Here is an 18,720-nt window from a genome sequence, read left to right as displayed (position 1 = left end):
AGCTTCTCAATGTTATGTTTTCTTATTTGTAGAAACATACTAGAGCTGTTTGCACCTACCTGTTATCCTGAATAAGATCTTTCTTGACCACTGACACTATTGATGTAGCACTTGGGGGACAGAGGGGAATGGAGTTGCTACACCTCGTATCTCCCTCCCTATACCTAGACCATCGCACCTTCTAATTTTTTAAAAAGAGTTTTTAGGTAATATCAATTTTGATAAAGGCTTTAACTTTTGAAAGTATTGAATATTTCTATACCAAAGCTTCATAGTAGACCTTAAGCTTCTTAAGGAGTACTGTACAGACACATAGGACACTGAGTTTATAAATGATCTGAATATTTAATTTTTTTGTCAGACTTGTATTAATATGCAGTCTTTATCACTAGCATCGCTCTTTGTTTAACTTTTCATGTATTTTAATAAAGTATGGGCTAGGATACTTGCATTCTCTCGACCAAAGCTGCCTTTCTGATGTGCATCATGGTTGGGGTTGAGACATAAATTCCTCTCAAATTCATTCATTCCCTGGGCTCTTTATCCTAAGGAGATTTTATTATATGTCAGAGATACCTTCCTGACATTTCTCTTCTATGCAAGTGAGTTCCTTTCCATCATCCCTCTACAGAGTTGTTTTCCCTTAATTAAAAATGAGTTCTTATCAATAGCAATATATGGGTATTATTTGGATCTTGATTCAAATAAATCAATTACAAAAAAAAAAAATTATAAAGCTCTCAGGAAAATGTGAACACTATCTGGATATTTGATATTACAAAACTTTTGTTAATATTTTTTAGGTATGAAAATGGGCCTATCTTTTCTTTGCACGGCTGGGGCTGGGGTTCTGCAAACCACATTCCCTCTTTGCCAGCAGGGGAGTCAGCCCACAGGGGGCAGTACAGGGAGACTGGAAAGCTGGAAGAGGAGCATGGGAGTGCGTCTTCCTGTTTGCTTCCTATTCTTGTTTTTGTTTCCCGTTCCTGTCAGCATTACCCTAGTGAGTGTCACACAACAGAGCACTGAGAGCTTGTTCCAGTGGCAACAGTTAATTTCCCTTTGCAGTTTTTCCAGCACTCACGGTAGCGGCCAAAGAGCACCCTCCTGAGAGACACCAGCAACAGCCAAGCAAAGCCCTCCTCTGAGGTCCGAGCGTCAGCTCTGCCGGGTGCCTCTTGCGAGCGTTTAAAGTTGTAATAATTCCGTCCTCTTCTTTCTGTTTCCTCAGTCTTAGAATTGCTAGCCGTTTTCTGCATTTACTGCCTCTGTGATACCTTAGTGTTCCCTTTTTGCTTTTTCAGCTCTTCAGTACAAAGGTAGCAGTTCTTCATATTGAATTCTATCTAGGGTATCTGAGAGATACTCTGACTGATACAGTGGTTGTGTTTAAAAAAAGAATCCTTGTCTTTCAGACATACTAAAATATTCACAAACGGAAGCATATGACTCTAGAATTTTCTTCAAAAAATCAGAAGTGGGGGCATGGATAGCAGTTAGGTGGAACAAGATTAGCCAACACATAATTGTTGAATCTGGGTGACGACAATATTGAGTTCACTGGACTATTATCGCCTTTACTTTTGAATGTGTTGGAAATTTTCCATAACAGAAAGTTATTGAAAATAATTTTTAAAGCTCCTAGGTAAACTTGTGGTACTTTTTCAAAGAGGGAGCAGCAGTAGTAGTCTAAGATTGTTTTAAAATAAATGAAAATACTCAGAAATGGGGAATTTCCTTTAATAAGATCATTAATTCTATCTTATGCTTAATTGAAATTTTGTCTGTTTTTTAAAAATTTGACATTGATATTTGTCTGAAGAGTATCTGTTGCATACTTGAAGCCACATTACATAATTGTAGAATTTCAGAATTAAAAAGTACCTTAAAATTAAATCTAGTCCAGGGGTTTCCAAACCATGTTCTTCAGAACAACACGTTCCTATAGAGGTACCTGAAATGTTGCTGAGGGATAAATGCTTAAGTGGGTAACCCTCTACCCCTACTTTAGGCAGAACCACTCAACTCTTAACTGTTTTATATGTTGAATGTTGTATAAAATTTCATCTGGGAGAAAAAAAAAAAGCATTCTTATGCTCTTAAATGTGAAAATCACAGAACTCTGACAGATACATCATGCCTTAATTTGCCTTATAACATTCTCCCCAGTGTCTTTCAGCCTCTGTTTGAACAGCTCCAATATAGAGAACCCATTACTTGCATCTTAATCTCACTCTATTAGGGTGCGCTTCCTTATACTGAGCCAAAATTTGTCAAACTGAATGTTCCACTCTGCGTTGTCTTCCATATGACACACTTCAGATTTTTGAAGTCTCTCACACCCATCTGAATCTTGTCTAGGCCAAACTAACATTCAGCCATTTAGGTCAGGCTTTTCAAACTCAAGTATGCATGAGAATTACTAGGGGTGTTCCCAGACTATATAGAGATCCTACATCAAACCCTGTCAACAAGTCCTGTTGACTCCACCTCCAAAATATATTCTAAATCTTTCTGCTTCTCTCCATCTCCATTCCTGTCACCCTAGTTCAAGCCACCGCTGTTTTCACCCAGTCAACTGCGCTAGTGTTAACTGGTCTCCCTGCTTACACTCTAATTTACTATAATGCATTCTCAAAACAGCTAGAGTGATCTGTTGAAAGCATAAATCAAATATCACTCACCTACGTAAAGACCTTCAGTGTCTTCCATCACTCTGACCTGTATGGCCATTTATGATCTGGCCTTTTCTGCCTTTCTGACTTACCTCATTCTCACTCACTGTGCTGCAGCTTCTTTGCCTTCCTTAAACATATAGATTCATTCCTATCCCTGTACTCATTGTTCTCTTTGCCCAGACTACTCTCCCTTGAGATCTCTGCTTTGCTGTCTCTTTTTTATGATTTACTCTCAACTTAAATGTCAGCGCCTTAGCAAGGCTTTCCCTAACCACCAATCAAAAGTAATCCCCCAGTCACTCTATATATCAAAATACTTTTTACTTCTTTAACTATACCATCCATCACCATCTAATACTTAAATGTTATTAATTCGGTGTTTTTGTCTTGTTTTGTTTTGCTTCCTCTATGAGAATATAACCTTAGCTGTCTTGTTCCCTGCTGAATTCCCAGCATTATATTAGTACCCAGTCCGCAATAGCTTCTCAACAAATCCCCAGGAATCTGCATTTCATAGGCATCCCAGGTTTGGTCCATGGATCACACTTTATGAAAGAAACGTTATCCTAGGCAGTATAGAGCCATAATCCTTAGAAAGAATTGGCCCAGGCCTCTAGACAGTTATCCTGAAAAGTTCAGAATTTAGAGAGTGATGAATTAAATAGAATTTAAAGAGTAATCTAAAGAGTGATGACATAAGCACTAGAGTGGTATAATGTAGGCAGGGATCAGCGTAACATGAAACTCACACATAGTCAAAGTTACTCTTTCAAACCCCTTACCAGAGAGGAGACTACATTCCATCTCACTTTTTTCTCCAGTCTTGAAATGAATTGCTGTTTTTGAAATTGGGCCCTGAGGAAATAGCTGGCTTGCATTTGGAGTCATGTTGTATGAAAAATGCACTCAGTGCAGTAAGATACACATACTCTCAGTACCATGTGGGTTCACAGACCAACTGCAGGAATAGCACAGGTAACCAACTGAAGGAACAGTAGATTGAAGGTCCCGTCACACAACCCCTCAGGGACATATACTAATTGAGTGGGTTGTGGGCAGAATTGCCTGAATCATTTAAATCATTTCTCTTTGTCATTTTTTGTTCTCTTACCCTCTTAGAAAGAGGAAAAGATAATAAACTAGTAACTGAGAAGAGGAGACCATTTCAGACCAACAGGATGGAAAGGAAGAAAACAGTGAGATGAGAAAGGTAGAAGGAAAGGGGAAAAGTGTGAGTAATACATATGAATAGAAAGGAAGATAGAAATCTATAAAAGTTAAAAAATAGAGAATCCTGAAGATTAAATTGCATTTAGCCAAAATGATGAGAAAATCAAAAGTGAAGAAGACACATAGTAAGGATAATAAAAAGGTAAAACTGTTATTTGGAAGTTCTTCACTTTCTTTCGCTCCCTTTTTAGCTTTACATGCTGCTGCCCTTTCTGGCCATGTCAGCACCGTGAAGTTATTATTGGAAAATAATGCTCAAGTAGATGCTACTGATGTCATGAAACATACTCCACTTTTCCGAGCCTGTGAGATGGGACACAAAGATGTGATTCAGACACTCATCAAAGGTTAGTTATTAAGAGTGCTCCTAACAAGTCACTCTCAAAAGGTAGGATTTCTTGCATTCACCTTTTTTTTTTAATAGATTTATTTTATTTATTTATTTATTTATGGCTGCGTTGGGTCTTCTTTGCTGCGCGCAGGCTTTCTCTAGTTGTGGCGAGCGGGGGCTACTCTTTGTTGTGGTGCACAAGCTTCTCATTGCAGTGGCTTCTCTTGTTGCAGAGCACAGGCTCTAGGCGCATGGGCTTCACTAGTTGTGGCTCGCAGGCTCTAGAGCGCAGGCTCAGTAGTTGTGGCGCACAGGCTTAGTTGCTCCGCGGCATGTGGGATCTTCCCAGACCAGGGCTCAAACCCGTGTCCCCTGCATTGGCAGGCGGATTCTCAACCACTGCACCACCAGGGAAGCCCCTGCATTTGCCTTTTGAAATATAGCTTTACATGGCAGAGAGCTGCCTGGGTAGGAGGATGGAGGGAAGAGCCTGGCATCAGGAAACTCAAGGTTCACTGCTAGCTCCACCTGTTAGTAGCTGTTCGATTTGTGAAAAGTCACTGCACCTGCCTGATCCTCAGTTTCACCTTATGTAAAAGGGGAAGGAGGCCTACCCTGACCAGCTCACAGGCTTATTGTAAAAATCTGAAGTAGATGATATACATGAAAGCTTTTTGCTAAGAGTAAAGCGTTTAAAGGACTGTTGTTATATTTTTTAAACTTCTTTTTGATAAATGCTCTCTGTATTAGACATTTTCATTATATTTTTGCTTTTTCAGGTGGAGCAAGGGTAGATCTAGTCGACCAAGATGGACATTCTCTTCTACACTGGGCAGCGCTGGGAGGAAATGCTGATGTCTGCCAGATATTGATAGAAAATAAGATCAACCCAAATGTGCAGGATTATGCAGGAAGAACCCCACTGCAGTGCGCTGCATATGGGGGATATATCAACTGCATGACCGTGCTCATGGAAAATAACGCAGACCCTAACATTCAAGACAAAGAGGTAGAAATTCTAGGTCTTTTTTATATTGTCTGCTCCAGAGTGTTTGGAGCATTGCTTCTTTGTTAACTAAAGTTAAGGAAGACAACAATTTACCAAGTGAAGAGATCACTCACAAATCTGTTAATTGAAAGTGATTTGTATTTGTCCATGTTCTCTCCTAGTCCTTGCCTATATATCCGTATATAATTTAACAAAGTCATCATATAGAACGGGAATGGTTTGATAACTTTTATAAAATATATATACATGGCATATGTATATAGGTATATAAATATATATATCATATGATTTTACAAACCACATTTTGTTTTGCTCCCTCAAAATTATCACCAGTACTTTTTCAATCGGTATATAGTTTTTTTCATAATCATGGATGCTTAATATTCCAAAGTTCTAAGAGCTTTCTGTTAAATAACTCATTCACTCCTCACAGCAAGTCTATAAAGTAGTTACTATTATCATCCCCATTTTACAGAGGAGGAAATTGAAGCTCATGGAGCTTAAATAATTACCCCAAAGTGACAACAGTGGTGGGAGTATTGGGGGGAGTCAGGTCCAAGCTATGCCTGTAACCTAGACTTTAGAATTAAATCAGTAACTTACTATTGCTGGATACTTTTTCATTATTTATAGAACATGTTGCATTAATCATCTTTGTGCATTTAACTTCTTCCTTTGTGTTATTCTCTTAGAATAATTTCACGTAAGTGAGATTTTTGAATCAAAGTAATGAATGGTATATGAATGTGACTAGGCTCTGATATATACTGTCACACCAATTATTAAAACATGCAGGTTAATCTATGCTTCCCTCAGCTATGTAGCAGTGTATTGATTTCTCTCAATTTAGCCAATATTGACATATTTTGCTAGTTTACTTACTTTAACTCTTTAAAAATACTAGCATATTATGTTTTCCAAGTCAGAAAATATATTCCCTATTAATTCATTGAACAAGTATTTATCAAGATTGTTACTATATGTGAAAGTAACATAATGAAAAATGTGTAAAATATGGTCCCTATACCAATGTTATTAGAAATGCATCTTTTATACTTTGTTGTACCTTTTACATTTTTTTTACAAGTTCATACATAAGTAGTATATTACTTATATTACTTATGTAAGTTACTTCCCACTTCTGTTAGTTTTCATGTGTATTGTTTTGGACTATCCAAATAAACAATCATGCTATCTGTGAACAATAACATTTTTATTTCTTTCTTTCCAATTCTTATGACTTTCATTTCTTTGTCTTGCCTTATTGAACTAGCTAGGACCGCCAATGCAATGTTGAATAGAACTGGTGATAGCTGATATCCTTAAGTCATTCTGGCTTCTCAGGGGAAAGCTTTAACTATTTCACCATTGAATATGATGTTTGCTATAGGTTCTCTTATATTTTTGGTTGCTAAGGGTTCTTCTAAATCACAACTACCTGTTTAATTTTCATCAGATACTGTATCTGCATCTATCAACATGATTATGTTATTTTCTCTACTCTTTGCTATTAATGTGGTGAATTACATTGATTACATTGTCCTACGTATGATATATTTTTGAAATATATGTATTGATGGATTTTTGTTTGCTAATATTATAAGATTTTTGCATTTATGTTCATGAGAGAGATGACCTATAATTTTCCTTTCTTGTATTGTCAGGTTTTGGTAGCAAGGTTACATTGACCTTATAAAAAGAGTTAGGGAGTAGTCCCTCTTTTCTTATTCTCCTAAAGAATTTGTGTAAGATTGTGTTAAATTCTTCCTTAAATGTTTGGAAGAATTCCCTGTTGAAGTCATCTGGTCTAGGGGTTTTCTTTGTGCAAAGGTTGTTAATAACTGATTCAGCTTCATTAATAATTAAAAGACAATTCAGATTTTCTAATCATTTTCCGTTCAGCTTTGGTAAGTTGCATTTTTTTGAGAAACTTATCCATTTTATTAAAAATGTCAAATGTATTCACACAGAGTTCATCATAACATTCTCTTTTCTATTTTATGTCTGTAAGACCTGTAATGATTTCCTCTTATTCATTCCATACATTGGTGATACATGTTTTCTCTTTTCCTTTTTTTAAAAAATTTCAGTCTTACTTATTCATCTCTTCAAAGGACTCCAGTCTTTTTTTATTCTCTATATTTTATGTTTTTCACTATTTCATTGGTATTTACTCTTATCTTTATTATTTCCTGCCATCTACTTCCATCAGATTTGATTTAATATTTTTTAAAAGATTCTTTTGATGAAAGTTTAAATCATTGATTTTTTTCAATATTTTTTTTCAATATATGTATTTAAGCATGTTTCTTATTCTAAGCATGCTTTAGCTGCATCTTACAAATTTGGATAAATTGTACGATCACTATCATTCAACTCAAACACTCTCTGATTTCCATTTTGATTTATTATTTGACCCATAGATTATTTAGAAGTGTATTGTTTAATTTCCAGGCAGTTGGGCATTTTCTCATTATCTTTTTGTTATTGATTATATTGGTTTCCTATTGCTGCTATAACAAATTACCAGAAACTTTTAGTGTCTTAGAACAACACAAATTTATTATCTTACTGTTCTGGAAGTCAGAAGTCCAAAATGTCCTAAAAACCAAGGTGTTGGCAGGACTTCATTCTCTTTGGAGGGTCTAGGAGAGAATCTGCTTCCTTGACTTTTCCAACTTCTAGATGCTGCCCACATTCTGTGGCTTATGGCTGCATTCCTCACAGCTAGCAGTGACTGGCTGAGTCTCGCTCACGCTACATCACTCTGACATTCACCTTCTGCCTCTCTCTGTCACTTACTTATAAGGACCCTTGTGGTTATATTGGGCCCACCTGGATAATCCAGGATAATCTCCACAACTCAGAGTGACCTGATTAGTAACCTTAATTCCATCTACAACCTTAATTCCCCCTTTCCATTTAATATGACATAGTTACAGATTCCAGAGATTAGGATGTAGACATCTTTGCAAGGGAGTTCCTTATTCTACCTACCGCACTGATTTGTAGCTTAAATTTTACTGTAGTTAAACAACATACTCTAAACTATTTTAATCTTTCAAAAGCTTTTGAGGCTTTCTTTATGTCCCCACACATCGTTGATTTTGATAAATGTTCTATGTACACTTGAAAAGGGTACTAATTTTGTCATTGTTCGATGCAATGTTTTATATACATATCACTTAGTTCAAATTTTACATTGTATTGTTCATGCCTTCTATGTCTTTACTGCTTTTTTATCTATTTGTTCTATCAACTATTGTAAAGATGGGTTAAAATCTCCCACTGTGATTATGGATATGACTATCTCCCCTTTCAATTTTGTCAATTTTAATCCTGTATATTTAGAAGCTGTGCTATTACGTGCATATAGATTTAGGATTGTGATAGCTTCCTCTTTGACTCCTTTAACACTATGAAGTATTCCTTTTTATCTCTAACAATGCTTCAAGCCTTTTTTATCTTTCATGACATTGAAATGTTTTAAGAATACAGGCAATTTATTTTATAGAATTTCACTCAATTTGAGTTTGCCTAATGATTCATCATAATTAGAGTCAAGTTTTACGTTTTGGGTTGGAATATTGCATAAGTGATATTGAATTCTTCTCAGGGTATCACTTCTGGAGACATGTGATGCCTCTTAACATAGTATTAATTTTGATCATTTGGTTAAGATACAGTCCATTTTCTTCACTGTATACTTAATATTTTCTCTTTTTGTAATTAAGCAATTTGAGAGAAGTGTTTATATATTTGAGTCATCATAAATAACTATGTGTCCAAAAATACCAACACCAGATGTACTTGATTTTTCTTTATGCTTGTAGGGAAGGACAGCTTTGCACTGGTCCTGTAACAATGGATACCTTGATGCCATTAAATTACTACTAGACTTTGCTGCTTTCCCTAATCAGATGGAAAACAATGAAGAGAGGTAAGCCATTGATAAAAGGAATATATTGTTGTTCATCTCACATCCTTTCTGCCATATTTTTAAAAAATCTCAAGTTTAGATATTGATTCAGAAATAATAAGTATATTCATAAGGAAACACTACACTAAGAAATCCTGAACCAGAAGAAAAGAACAAAAGTTCCATGCAGTGTTGATTTAGAATCATGGGATTTTAAAGCTATTCAGAACTTTAGATATTATCTAGGGCAAGCTCACATTTTCCAGATGAAGAAATTAGGGCTTCTGGCTTTTGGCTAGTAGCATCAAGTCAGGGGAGTCCTGACTGACCAGGACTAGGAATTCGGTTAGGCCAGTGGAATGTGTTATATATTCAAGAAGTTTCTCTTGATGAAGAGGATATTATCAGTTAGTGGACAGAGGTGCCACCATGCAGCATGAAAAAATAAGGAGAAACTGAGATGAAAGTTCGGGATTTTAATTTAAATACAGATTTCTTGAATAATATGAGATCCACAGATTTAGGCTGGAGTTGTTGTCCAAGAACCCAAGCCCAATAAAAGGGACTAGACATAGTGTGAAGTCTAAGCAAGAGAGATTCTTGATGGTCTTGGATCTAGGAAGATTCTAGTAATTTGTAGGTAACGAATAAGATGGTAATCAGATTTCCATACCTGAGTGCCCCCACCCCAGGTCTGTGCTTTAGTTTTCATTGTTCATGGGTGCTGTCACTAAAATGGCCCTGCAGTGACACCATCCCCGCACTCTTGGTCACCACCAGCTCTTTCTATCAGGAGATGGGAAACTCTGTAGGAAAGAGGCTTTCTCTAGGCCTGCGCTGTCTCGGAGGAAACATGGGGCCTTCATCTTTCCCACTTCTTTCAGAACCTTTCCCCATTAGTTATACCTCCATCTGTTATTTTCCAGTTCTCTTTCTTCTGAAGTTTGTCTTCTTTGCCTTCTCTCACACTGTCTTCCCTGCCTCCATTTCTTCATCATCACATTTAGACTGAAATCTGTGTCTGAATGGTCACTGACAAATTCCTAGTTGATAAATTACATGATGTCTTCATGATGTCTTCTCTGCCCACCCTCACTGGCCTTTCTTTATCTCCTTTCTATTGCCTCCTCTTCTTTACCTTATTGAGCCTATATCTTCTCTAAGCTTCTGTGACAGTATATTTTCTTCTTTTATTTTATTTATTTATTTATTTTGGCCGTGCCTCACAGTTTGCGGGATCCCCGACCAGGGATCAAACCCTGCAGTAGAAGCACAGAGTCCTAATCACTGGAACGCCCAGGAATTTCTCCAGTTCTCTTCTTTTATTATTATTATTATTTATTTATTTATTTATTTTTGGCTGCTTTGGGTCTTCGTTGCTGTGCGTGGGCTTTTCTCTAGTTGTGGCGAGTGGGGGCTACTCTTCGTTGCAGTGTGCGGGCTTCTCATTGTGGTGGCTTCTCTTGTTGCAGAGCACAGGCTCTAGGCGCGCGGGCTTCAGTAGTTGCAGCACGTGGGCCCCAGAGCACAGGGGCTTCAGTAGTTGTGGCACACGGGCTCAGTAGTTGTGGCTCGTGGGCTCTAGAGCGCAGGCTCAGTAGTTGTGGCACACGGGCTTAGTTGCTCCACAGCATGTGGGATCTTCCCGGACCAGGGCTTGAACCTGTGTCCCCTGCATTGGCAGGTGGATTCTTAACCACTGCACGACCAGGGAAGTCCCCCAATTCTCTTCTAATCATGCGCCTTCTCCATTTCTGTGGCTTCTGTTCCATTTTTTATTTTTTAAATATAAACAGTCTTCAAGGACTGGATCTCTTCTCTCAGCCTATCTCCTTTGGTGACCTGACCAACCACCGAGGCTTCTGCACTCACTTGGGTGCTGGTGAGTTCTCAATCTCTATTTCAGACTCAGCACCCCTCCTTGGTTCACACTGTCCTCTCCACTTCATTACCAGCACCATTGTCTAGATCTTGCCCTCTTTGACTCTTTCTGGGATTATCGCAGTGCCTTACTTGTTTTCCTTCTTTTGATCTTTCCCTCCTTCAATTCGTCACCTTCCAAAGTAGCCTTTCTAAATCATATCGCTAATATAATTGTTAATCATGTCATTCCCCTGTTCAAATGCAGTCTCGTCTAAGAAGATTGTTCTGTCCCACATTCGTGTGTCCCAAACTGTGTTCTCCCTACACTGTGAATCTTTACAGCACTTGGCACATTTCACATTATTTTATGATTTTATGTAATCTGTCTTCCCTATTAATGGAGAACTCCTGAAGATCATGGTCATCTCTGTATTGCTCACAGTGCCTTTCATGAAGTAGATGCTCAGTAAATAACTGTTGAGTTGTCAAATCGGTGTTTTCAGGCTCCTAGTAACATCACCCTGCTTCATACCAGCCTTAGAAACTTATGTGGAATTCTTAGACCATGTGCAGACTTAGATAAAGCAGATTAGTATGCCTTACTTTGGAAGTGATATGTAACAGGAAAGAGCTAAATCGGACTCCACATTGGATCTGTTTCTTTGACTTTAACCTTTGCTTTTCGTTCCTTTTGTTACTATAATCATACATAATGGCCTGCCTCAGGGAACGCTGCCCATCTATGCATGGCTGCAAGAAAAAAGAAACCAACACATGCCCTCACCGAGGCTGGCCATTCCAGGAGATGTTTTGCAAGACTGGTTGCCCTTTTATTTTACTTCCTCACTGCCTCTTCCTCTCTGATTCTGTAAAAGAAACTGGCATCCAGACCCAGATAAGATGGTTTTGCAGAGACACTAGTCTGCCATCTTCTCAGTCTGCCGGCTTTCCAAATAAAGTATTCCTTGCCTCAACACCTTGTCTCCGATTCATTGCCCTGCCGTGCGGCAAGCAGAGCGAGCTTGGACTTGGTAACAATTATATAAAGAACTCACTGTCTCTATTATAGTCAAATGACAATTGCAAAACAAAAAAAGACTTGAAGATTTAGGCATTTGGACATTTAAGGAAACTGGAAAGCCAAGTGAAATCCTCAAGCCTGAGGTTTTGACATTAAAACAGATATGTGAGGGTGCTGAAGGTTTCTGCCTTTGAAATCCTGAAAAAACAAAAGGGAAAGATAAGGATGTATTCTATAACAGTGTTTACTGCCTGACTGCTATTTTTTAGGAAACAATAAAAAAAAGTAATATTTTGTAATTCAATTTCCATTTATATGCTAACCCTTGAATTTCAGACCTAAGTAAACATGTGAATTAAGGTGCTTACTGCCTGCTGGAGTAAACATGTTAATTACAGACCAAAAGACCAAAGGAAAGATCCTCCTAAGTGTACTTGCCAGTCTACAGATAAAAAGAGACAGTGGCAATATCCCAGTCTCCTTTAATGTTTCATCAGCCATGCACCTTGATGTACAAATGTCGGGACTTGGCACTGCCTTTTATGTTTATTGACATTCCAGTTTAGGCATTCTACTCATTCCATCAGACCATTCCCACATGGCAAGTCCAGTTGAATCTTGTCTCTTGTCCTTATCTACATTGTTTCTTGACTGGTTACCATCAATGTAGTGCTAATTTTTACTTCACATGCATTGACACAAACCACTTGATGTGCACTGTATAGACATAATTTTTGCCAACTACTGCTGATTTTCAGTCAATAACTATCTGACAGCCATACTCTGACATAGACGGGAGTATTCACAGCACTAGAGTGTTTCTAAATTGAGTCTGGGATGAAGAAAAATTCAATCGTAATAATCACAATATGGTCAGTTGCTTAAACACTAGGTATAGATGTCAATCTTAAACCTTGCTAGATATTTGGATTGTATCTCCCTGAATCAAAAATTGACTGAGAATTGTAATTTGAATAAACTAATTGTTAAAAAAAAAAAAAAGACATTTTTGAGAAAATCAGGAGAACATGTATTTAGAGTGGGCATTAGATCTTACTAAGGAATTCCTGTTAATTTTGTTAATACAATGACATTGTGGTTATGTTCACATTGTTTATAGATGAATCTAAAATGCAGAGAGATTAAATGATAGGAGCTCTGGGATTTGCTTTATTTATTTGTTTGTTTGCTTATTTATTTATTTATTTGCCACGCTGCTCGGCTTGCAGGATCTGGTAGTGAAAGCACCATGTCCGCCAGGGAATTTCCCTGGAATTTGCTTTAAAATACTTGAGCAAAAATAAAAAGGAAGGGGATAGATGAAGCAAATACGGCAAAAGTTTTGCTAATTATTAAATTTGGGTAATGAGAATATAAAGCATTATTATGCTATTCTCTTTTGTTTGTGCTTGAATTTTCTCATAATAAAAATATAATTTTTTTGCAATAAAAATATTTAACATATTTGAAATGCAACTTTCCATCCACAAGCAGCCTGAGAGATCTAGTTCTTCTTCTCCCCTTCCTTTCACCTTTTACAGATGAGGAAATAGAAGCTCAGAGAAGTGAAGAGAATGCCCAGGGTCACACAGGTCTGCTGACTTCCAGTTCAGCATTCTTTAGGGTATATTATGCCCATGTCATTTCTTTTTGTCATATTTGTAAGTAAATGCATAATTTGGGCCTCATTTTCATAAGCTGTATTTTGATAATACTGTTTGTATACTATGTGAAAGACACTATATATTAGTAATTATAGAAAAAATGATCAAGCTTACTAAAAACACATACGTTATTTGCATGTTGATTTAGAAGCAGTTTCATTCTATATAAGACATATATATTCAATAATTGATAGATGAATTATGGAAGGATTACTGAACAGGGAGTCACGTGATTTTAGTCATCTAGATTTTGCAGGTAACTAGTAACTTAACCTTCAGTAAGTTGCTTAATCTTTCTGAATCTGTTTATTCATTTATGAAATGAAGGTGTTAAACTAAACCTCTGAAATTCAATTCAGCTCTACTCTTGTGTGGTTCTATGACTCTGATGATTTTTTTCTATTGGGGAAAGTACAGTCATGAAAGGCATTTTTTTTTTTTTTTTTTTTTTTTTGGCTGTGTTGGGTCTTTGTTGCCACACACAGGCTTTCTCTAGTTGCAGCGAGCGGGGGCTACTCTTCATTACGGTGAGCGGGCTTCTCATTGTGGTGGCTTGTCTTGTTGTGGAGCACGGGCTCTAGGCACGCGGGCTTCAGTAGTTGTGGCGCACAGGCTCACTAGTTGTGGTGCACAGGCTTAGTTGCTCCGCGGCATGTGGGATCTTCCCACACCAGGGATCGAACCTGTGTCCTCTGCATCGGCAGGTCGATTCTTATCCACCGCACCACCAGGGAAGCCCCTGAAAGGCATTTTATTGATAGACTATATAGTGAAATTTGTGAAAGTTCTTCTGAATTTACAAAATGCTATTTACGTATAAATAATGTTTTAAAGTTTATATAGGCACCTCTACTTTATGGCCTTCTGGTTTCTGAACAGTAGTGGCAGATCAAGCTGTCCTATAATGGAGGTTCCTTAATTTTAGCATTTAGGACTTCCTTCTGAATTTTTTTTTTTTTTTTTTTAAAGATTTATTTTTTTATTGATTGATTGATTGATGGATTGATTGCTATGTTGGGTCTTCGTTTCTGTGCTAGGGCTTTCTCTAGTTGCGGCAAGCGGGGGCCACTCTTCATCGCGGTGCGCGGGCCTCTCACTATCGTGGCCTCTCTTGCTGCGGAGCACAGGCTCCAGATGCGCAGGCTCAGTAATTGTGGCTCACGGGCCCAGTTGCTCCGCGGCATGTGGGATCTTCCCAGACCAGGGCGCGAACCCGTGTCCCCTGCATTAGCAGGCAGATTCTCAACCGCTGCGCCACCAGGGAAGCCCTCCTTCTGAATTTATAGTTTCCTTACTAAAGTGATCAAATCACCCTTTGCTTTTACTGAAAACCTCTTCCTTTTATATCTTACTGTGACTGTTAGGTGAGTTTTGAAGAGCAAGTTTCTTTTCTATAATAATTGGATGATTTTCTGTGTCTAATCATGCATCCATATAATCATCATTTTTCCACCTCACCAATCAACTGATTATTTCCTCCCAACACCTCTGACCCACTAACTCAGCAACAGTCACCCAGAGGGATCCGATCGGGTGGTTTTTCAGTAGTCATAAGTACTAGTTTCAGTCCTATGCAAATAATATTAGTGATAAGTGACTGTGCTATCACCAGCTGTGCTGCAGTGTATGTCCTGTAATATCAACAATCACAGCTGACTTTTATGAACTGCTTCCTTCTTGCCAGGCACACTGCTGTCTTCCTCACATTGGTTATTTCATTCTCTCTTCATGCCAAGTCTGTGATTAGGAAAAGCGCGGCTTAGAAACACCAAGTAAGTTGGTTAGGAAGTGACAACCATCATTACCATTGTTGGATGGTAGAATTTGGGGTGTTTACTTCAAATTTTTGTACTTTCTGCATTGTTTGAATTCTTAAACTATGTGTCATTTTCACAAAGTCATCATTTTTCTTTAAAAAAGGAAAGCATACTTGCAAAGATATTAACAGTGGTTAATTCTGAGTGTGGGAGTATAGATGACTTACTTTCTTCTGTGTATTTATCCAATTTGTTTTATATTTCCAAAAGTAGAGAAGATTTTTTTTTTTCTTTTTTTGCTGCATTGGGTCTTCATTGCTGCACGTGGGCTTTCTCTAGTTGCAGCGATCGGGGCTACTCTTTGTTGCAGTAAGCGGGCTTCTCATTGCAGTGGCTTCTCTTGTTGCGAAGCACAGGCTATAGGTGCGCGGGCTTCAGTAGTTGTGGCACGCGGGCTAAGTAGTTGTGGCTCGCGGGCTCTAGAGCGCAGGCTCAGTAGTTGTGGCGCATGGGCTTAGTTGCTCTGCAGCATGTGGGATCTTCCTGGACCAGGGCTCGAATCCATGTCCCCTGTGTTGACAGGCAGATTCTTAACCACTGCACCACCAGAGAAGTCCCAAGAGAAGATATATTTTTTAAAGGAATCTGCCTAAAATCACACATCTAGAAAGTAGTCAGTTGAGATTCAAATACGTAACTATATGACACTAATACCCATCTTTTCTAAATAATATATTTATCAAAAAGGTATGCACACTGTACAAAATTTAAGGGCATTTAGTAAAACTAAGTGTCCCACTTACCCCCGTCTCTGAGACAACTAGCTTCCTCCCCAGAGACATCACTGTCACCAGTTTCTTGGGAAACTTCTAGAGATATATTTTACATAGATAAGCACACAGGGATGTGTTCTTTTTGTATCAGTGGAGCACACCATAATACTGCTCTGTTTCTTATTTTTTTCTCTTTCCCTTCATTGAACAAGTCATCCTGGAAATTGTTCCTTATATATGCATATACCACAATAATGGCCACATTATGCAGATAACTTTATTACATGGATGGCCTGTACTTTATTTAGCCAGTCCTCTGTTGATGGAATTGAGGTTGTTTCTGTGCTTCTATGAATATCCTCGTACATACAGCATTTCACACAGGAGAGCAGATCTGTAGGATAAATGCCTGCAAGTGAAATGGCTATGTCAAGGGCAGATCATGAATAATTCCTGTATATCGTGCCAAAGTGTCTCCCTAAAGATTAAGGTAGCGTATGGAGAGCCTGTCTCCCTCCACCCTCGCCAGCAGAGTGTGTTATTAAACTTTCTGATCTTTGCTAAGCTGATCATTAGATTAAAGTGCTCACTCATATTAGTCTTAAATTGTATTTCTCTTAAATGAGTGAGGTTGAACATATTTTTATATGTTAGGAGCCACTAGTATTTCCTGTTTGAAGAACTATCTTTTATCTTTGTTATTGGTGTTTTTGCCTTATAAATATTTGTTATTTTTATGTAGTTGGATTTATCAATCTTAAGGTTTCTGAATTTTTGTATCTTTTTTTGGAAAAAACTTTTCACTCCAATATTTTTAAAAATCTTCCATGATTTCTTCTAGTACTTTCATGATTTCTTTTTTTCTTTTTAATATTTAGATCTTTGCTTCATCCATTTTGGAGTGAAATGTAAGAATCTTTTTTTTTCCAGACGGTTGCCCAGTTGTCCCAACTCTATTTAATAATCCATCCTTACTGTGGTGATTTAAAGGGCCATCTTTTTCATAGACTAAATCTCTCCATTTGGAGGTATATTTTTCATTTCATAAGCATTAACTATCAGTAATCACAGGCTCTAACTTATGAATCTCACAGAATATTATTTGCAGTGCTTTTTCCAGATAGGAGCAAGGAATTACTTGGAACATGGGGAAGAAGAAAAGTGATCATGTGTTTGATTTGTGAGCAAGTTAGCAAAACTGAGGAATAGACATGGTCAGCAGCACAAAGCACCTGACCCCAGCTTCACCCTTGTTTTGTGTGCATCAGAGAAGAAAGGAACTGTCCTGGAGTACAGAAGATAGCTTTGCCTGAGGAACATTTCCACATCTTAGAATGAGTTTTCCTTCTGCTGCGTAATATTGCCAGTTTATCTGTGCCCTGAACTACATTCTGACACTTAAAAAAAAATCTCCCTGCTTCAGGTACACTCCCCTCGATTACGCTTTGCTTGGTGAGCGCCATGAAGTGATCCAGTTCATGTTGGAGCACGGCGCCCTGTCCATCGCAGCCATACAGGACATCGCCGCCTTCAAAATCCAGGCTGTCTACAAAGGGTACAAGGTCAGAAAAGCTTTCCGAGACCGGAAAAATCTCCTCATGAAGCATGAACAGTTGAGAAAAGATGCTGCTGCCAAGTAAGTATGAGATCTAGGGACTGTGTTCTCACAACTCAGAGTCAACGTGGAATGGGGCACGGTGGTGGGAGTGGCCAGGAGAGAGACTCAGGAGGGAATCTGAAATCGCTGTGATCCTTGTACCCATGTCACCGTCTCCCTTCTGCTCACCAGCCCTTCAGAGGACTGAGGCTAACAGGAAGGATAACGGCCTAATCTCTACTTGGTGGCTGTTCCTCTAGGTTAGTCCTTGACCTTCTAACTCTGGAACAAATCACTGTCACACCCACCCATGGCAAGGAGTTGGGGGATGGGGGTGCTACCTGCAGTAAGCTACGAAGGGATAACTGGTCCTCTCACCTTTCCTACCTTTCCAAAAGAAGCTCATGCCAATATCTAGCCTACTTTGGCTAGACTAAGTCTAGTTTTGATTTGATTGAAGCAACCAACTTGCATAAATAACTTGCTTTCCCCCACCTATTCCTTAACAAATCTGTACTAAGTAATGTAATTTATTCAAGGAATATTGATTGAATTCTTACTACACATACAAAACTCTTGGCTTGAGCCTAAGGAAAAAATAGTACTTGCTTCGAGGACCTCATACTTTTTTGGATAATGATATATAATGTGCAAAATAGTCATTTTGCCTATTATACATTGTGATTATTTTACCATAAGTAATTGATTCTAGATTATGCCTTGGTTTTCCTTTTCTTTGATACTTGTTTTGGGTATTTTAAATAGCAAGAGAGTATTGCGTTAGCAGGTGTAATACCGAAACCTCTGATGAGAAAGATACGGATGACAGGCAGATTCTTGAGGGATAACTTCCTGAATGTTTCCAAATCTTGAGTCCT

At 38.2% G+C, this 18,720-nt stretch overlaps 1 protein-coding gene across 7 annotated transcripts in view; it reads left to right on the top strand.

Moving 5' to 3' along the window:
* Window positions 1–18,720, top strand: part of INVS (inversin) — a 156,367-nt gene that overhangs the window by 89,551 nt on the left and 48,096 nt on the right. For 5 of the 7 annotated variants that reach the window (XM_082468568.1, XM_082468566.1, XM_082468565.1 and 2 more), the window contains exons 9-12: window positions 4,100–4,255; window positions 5,019–5,248; window positions 9,082–9,188; window positions 17,669–17,881. In XM_082468568.1, coding sequence (XP_082324694.1) covers window positions 4,100–4,255; window positions 5,019–5,248; window positions 9,082–9,188; window positions 17,669–17,881 — 706 coding nt within the window. The remainder of the gene's footprint in view (window positions 1–4,099; window positions 4,256–5,018; window positions 5,249–9,081; window positions 9,189–17,668; window positions 17,882–18,720) is intronic. The other 2 variants (XM_082468569.1, XM_082468571.1) reach the window with 1 other exon arrangement.

This window comes from Balaenoptera physalus, assembly GCF_965194825.1.
Source record: "Balaenoptera physalus genome assembly, chromosome: 7".
NCBI lineage: Eukaryota > Metazoa > Chordata > Mammalia > Artiodactyla > Balaenopteridae > Balaenoptera > Balaenoptera physalus.
Note: the sequence above shows the minus strand (reverse complement) of the source record. Positions and strands in the feature narration are given on the sequence as shown.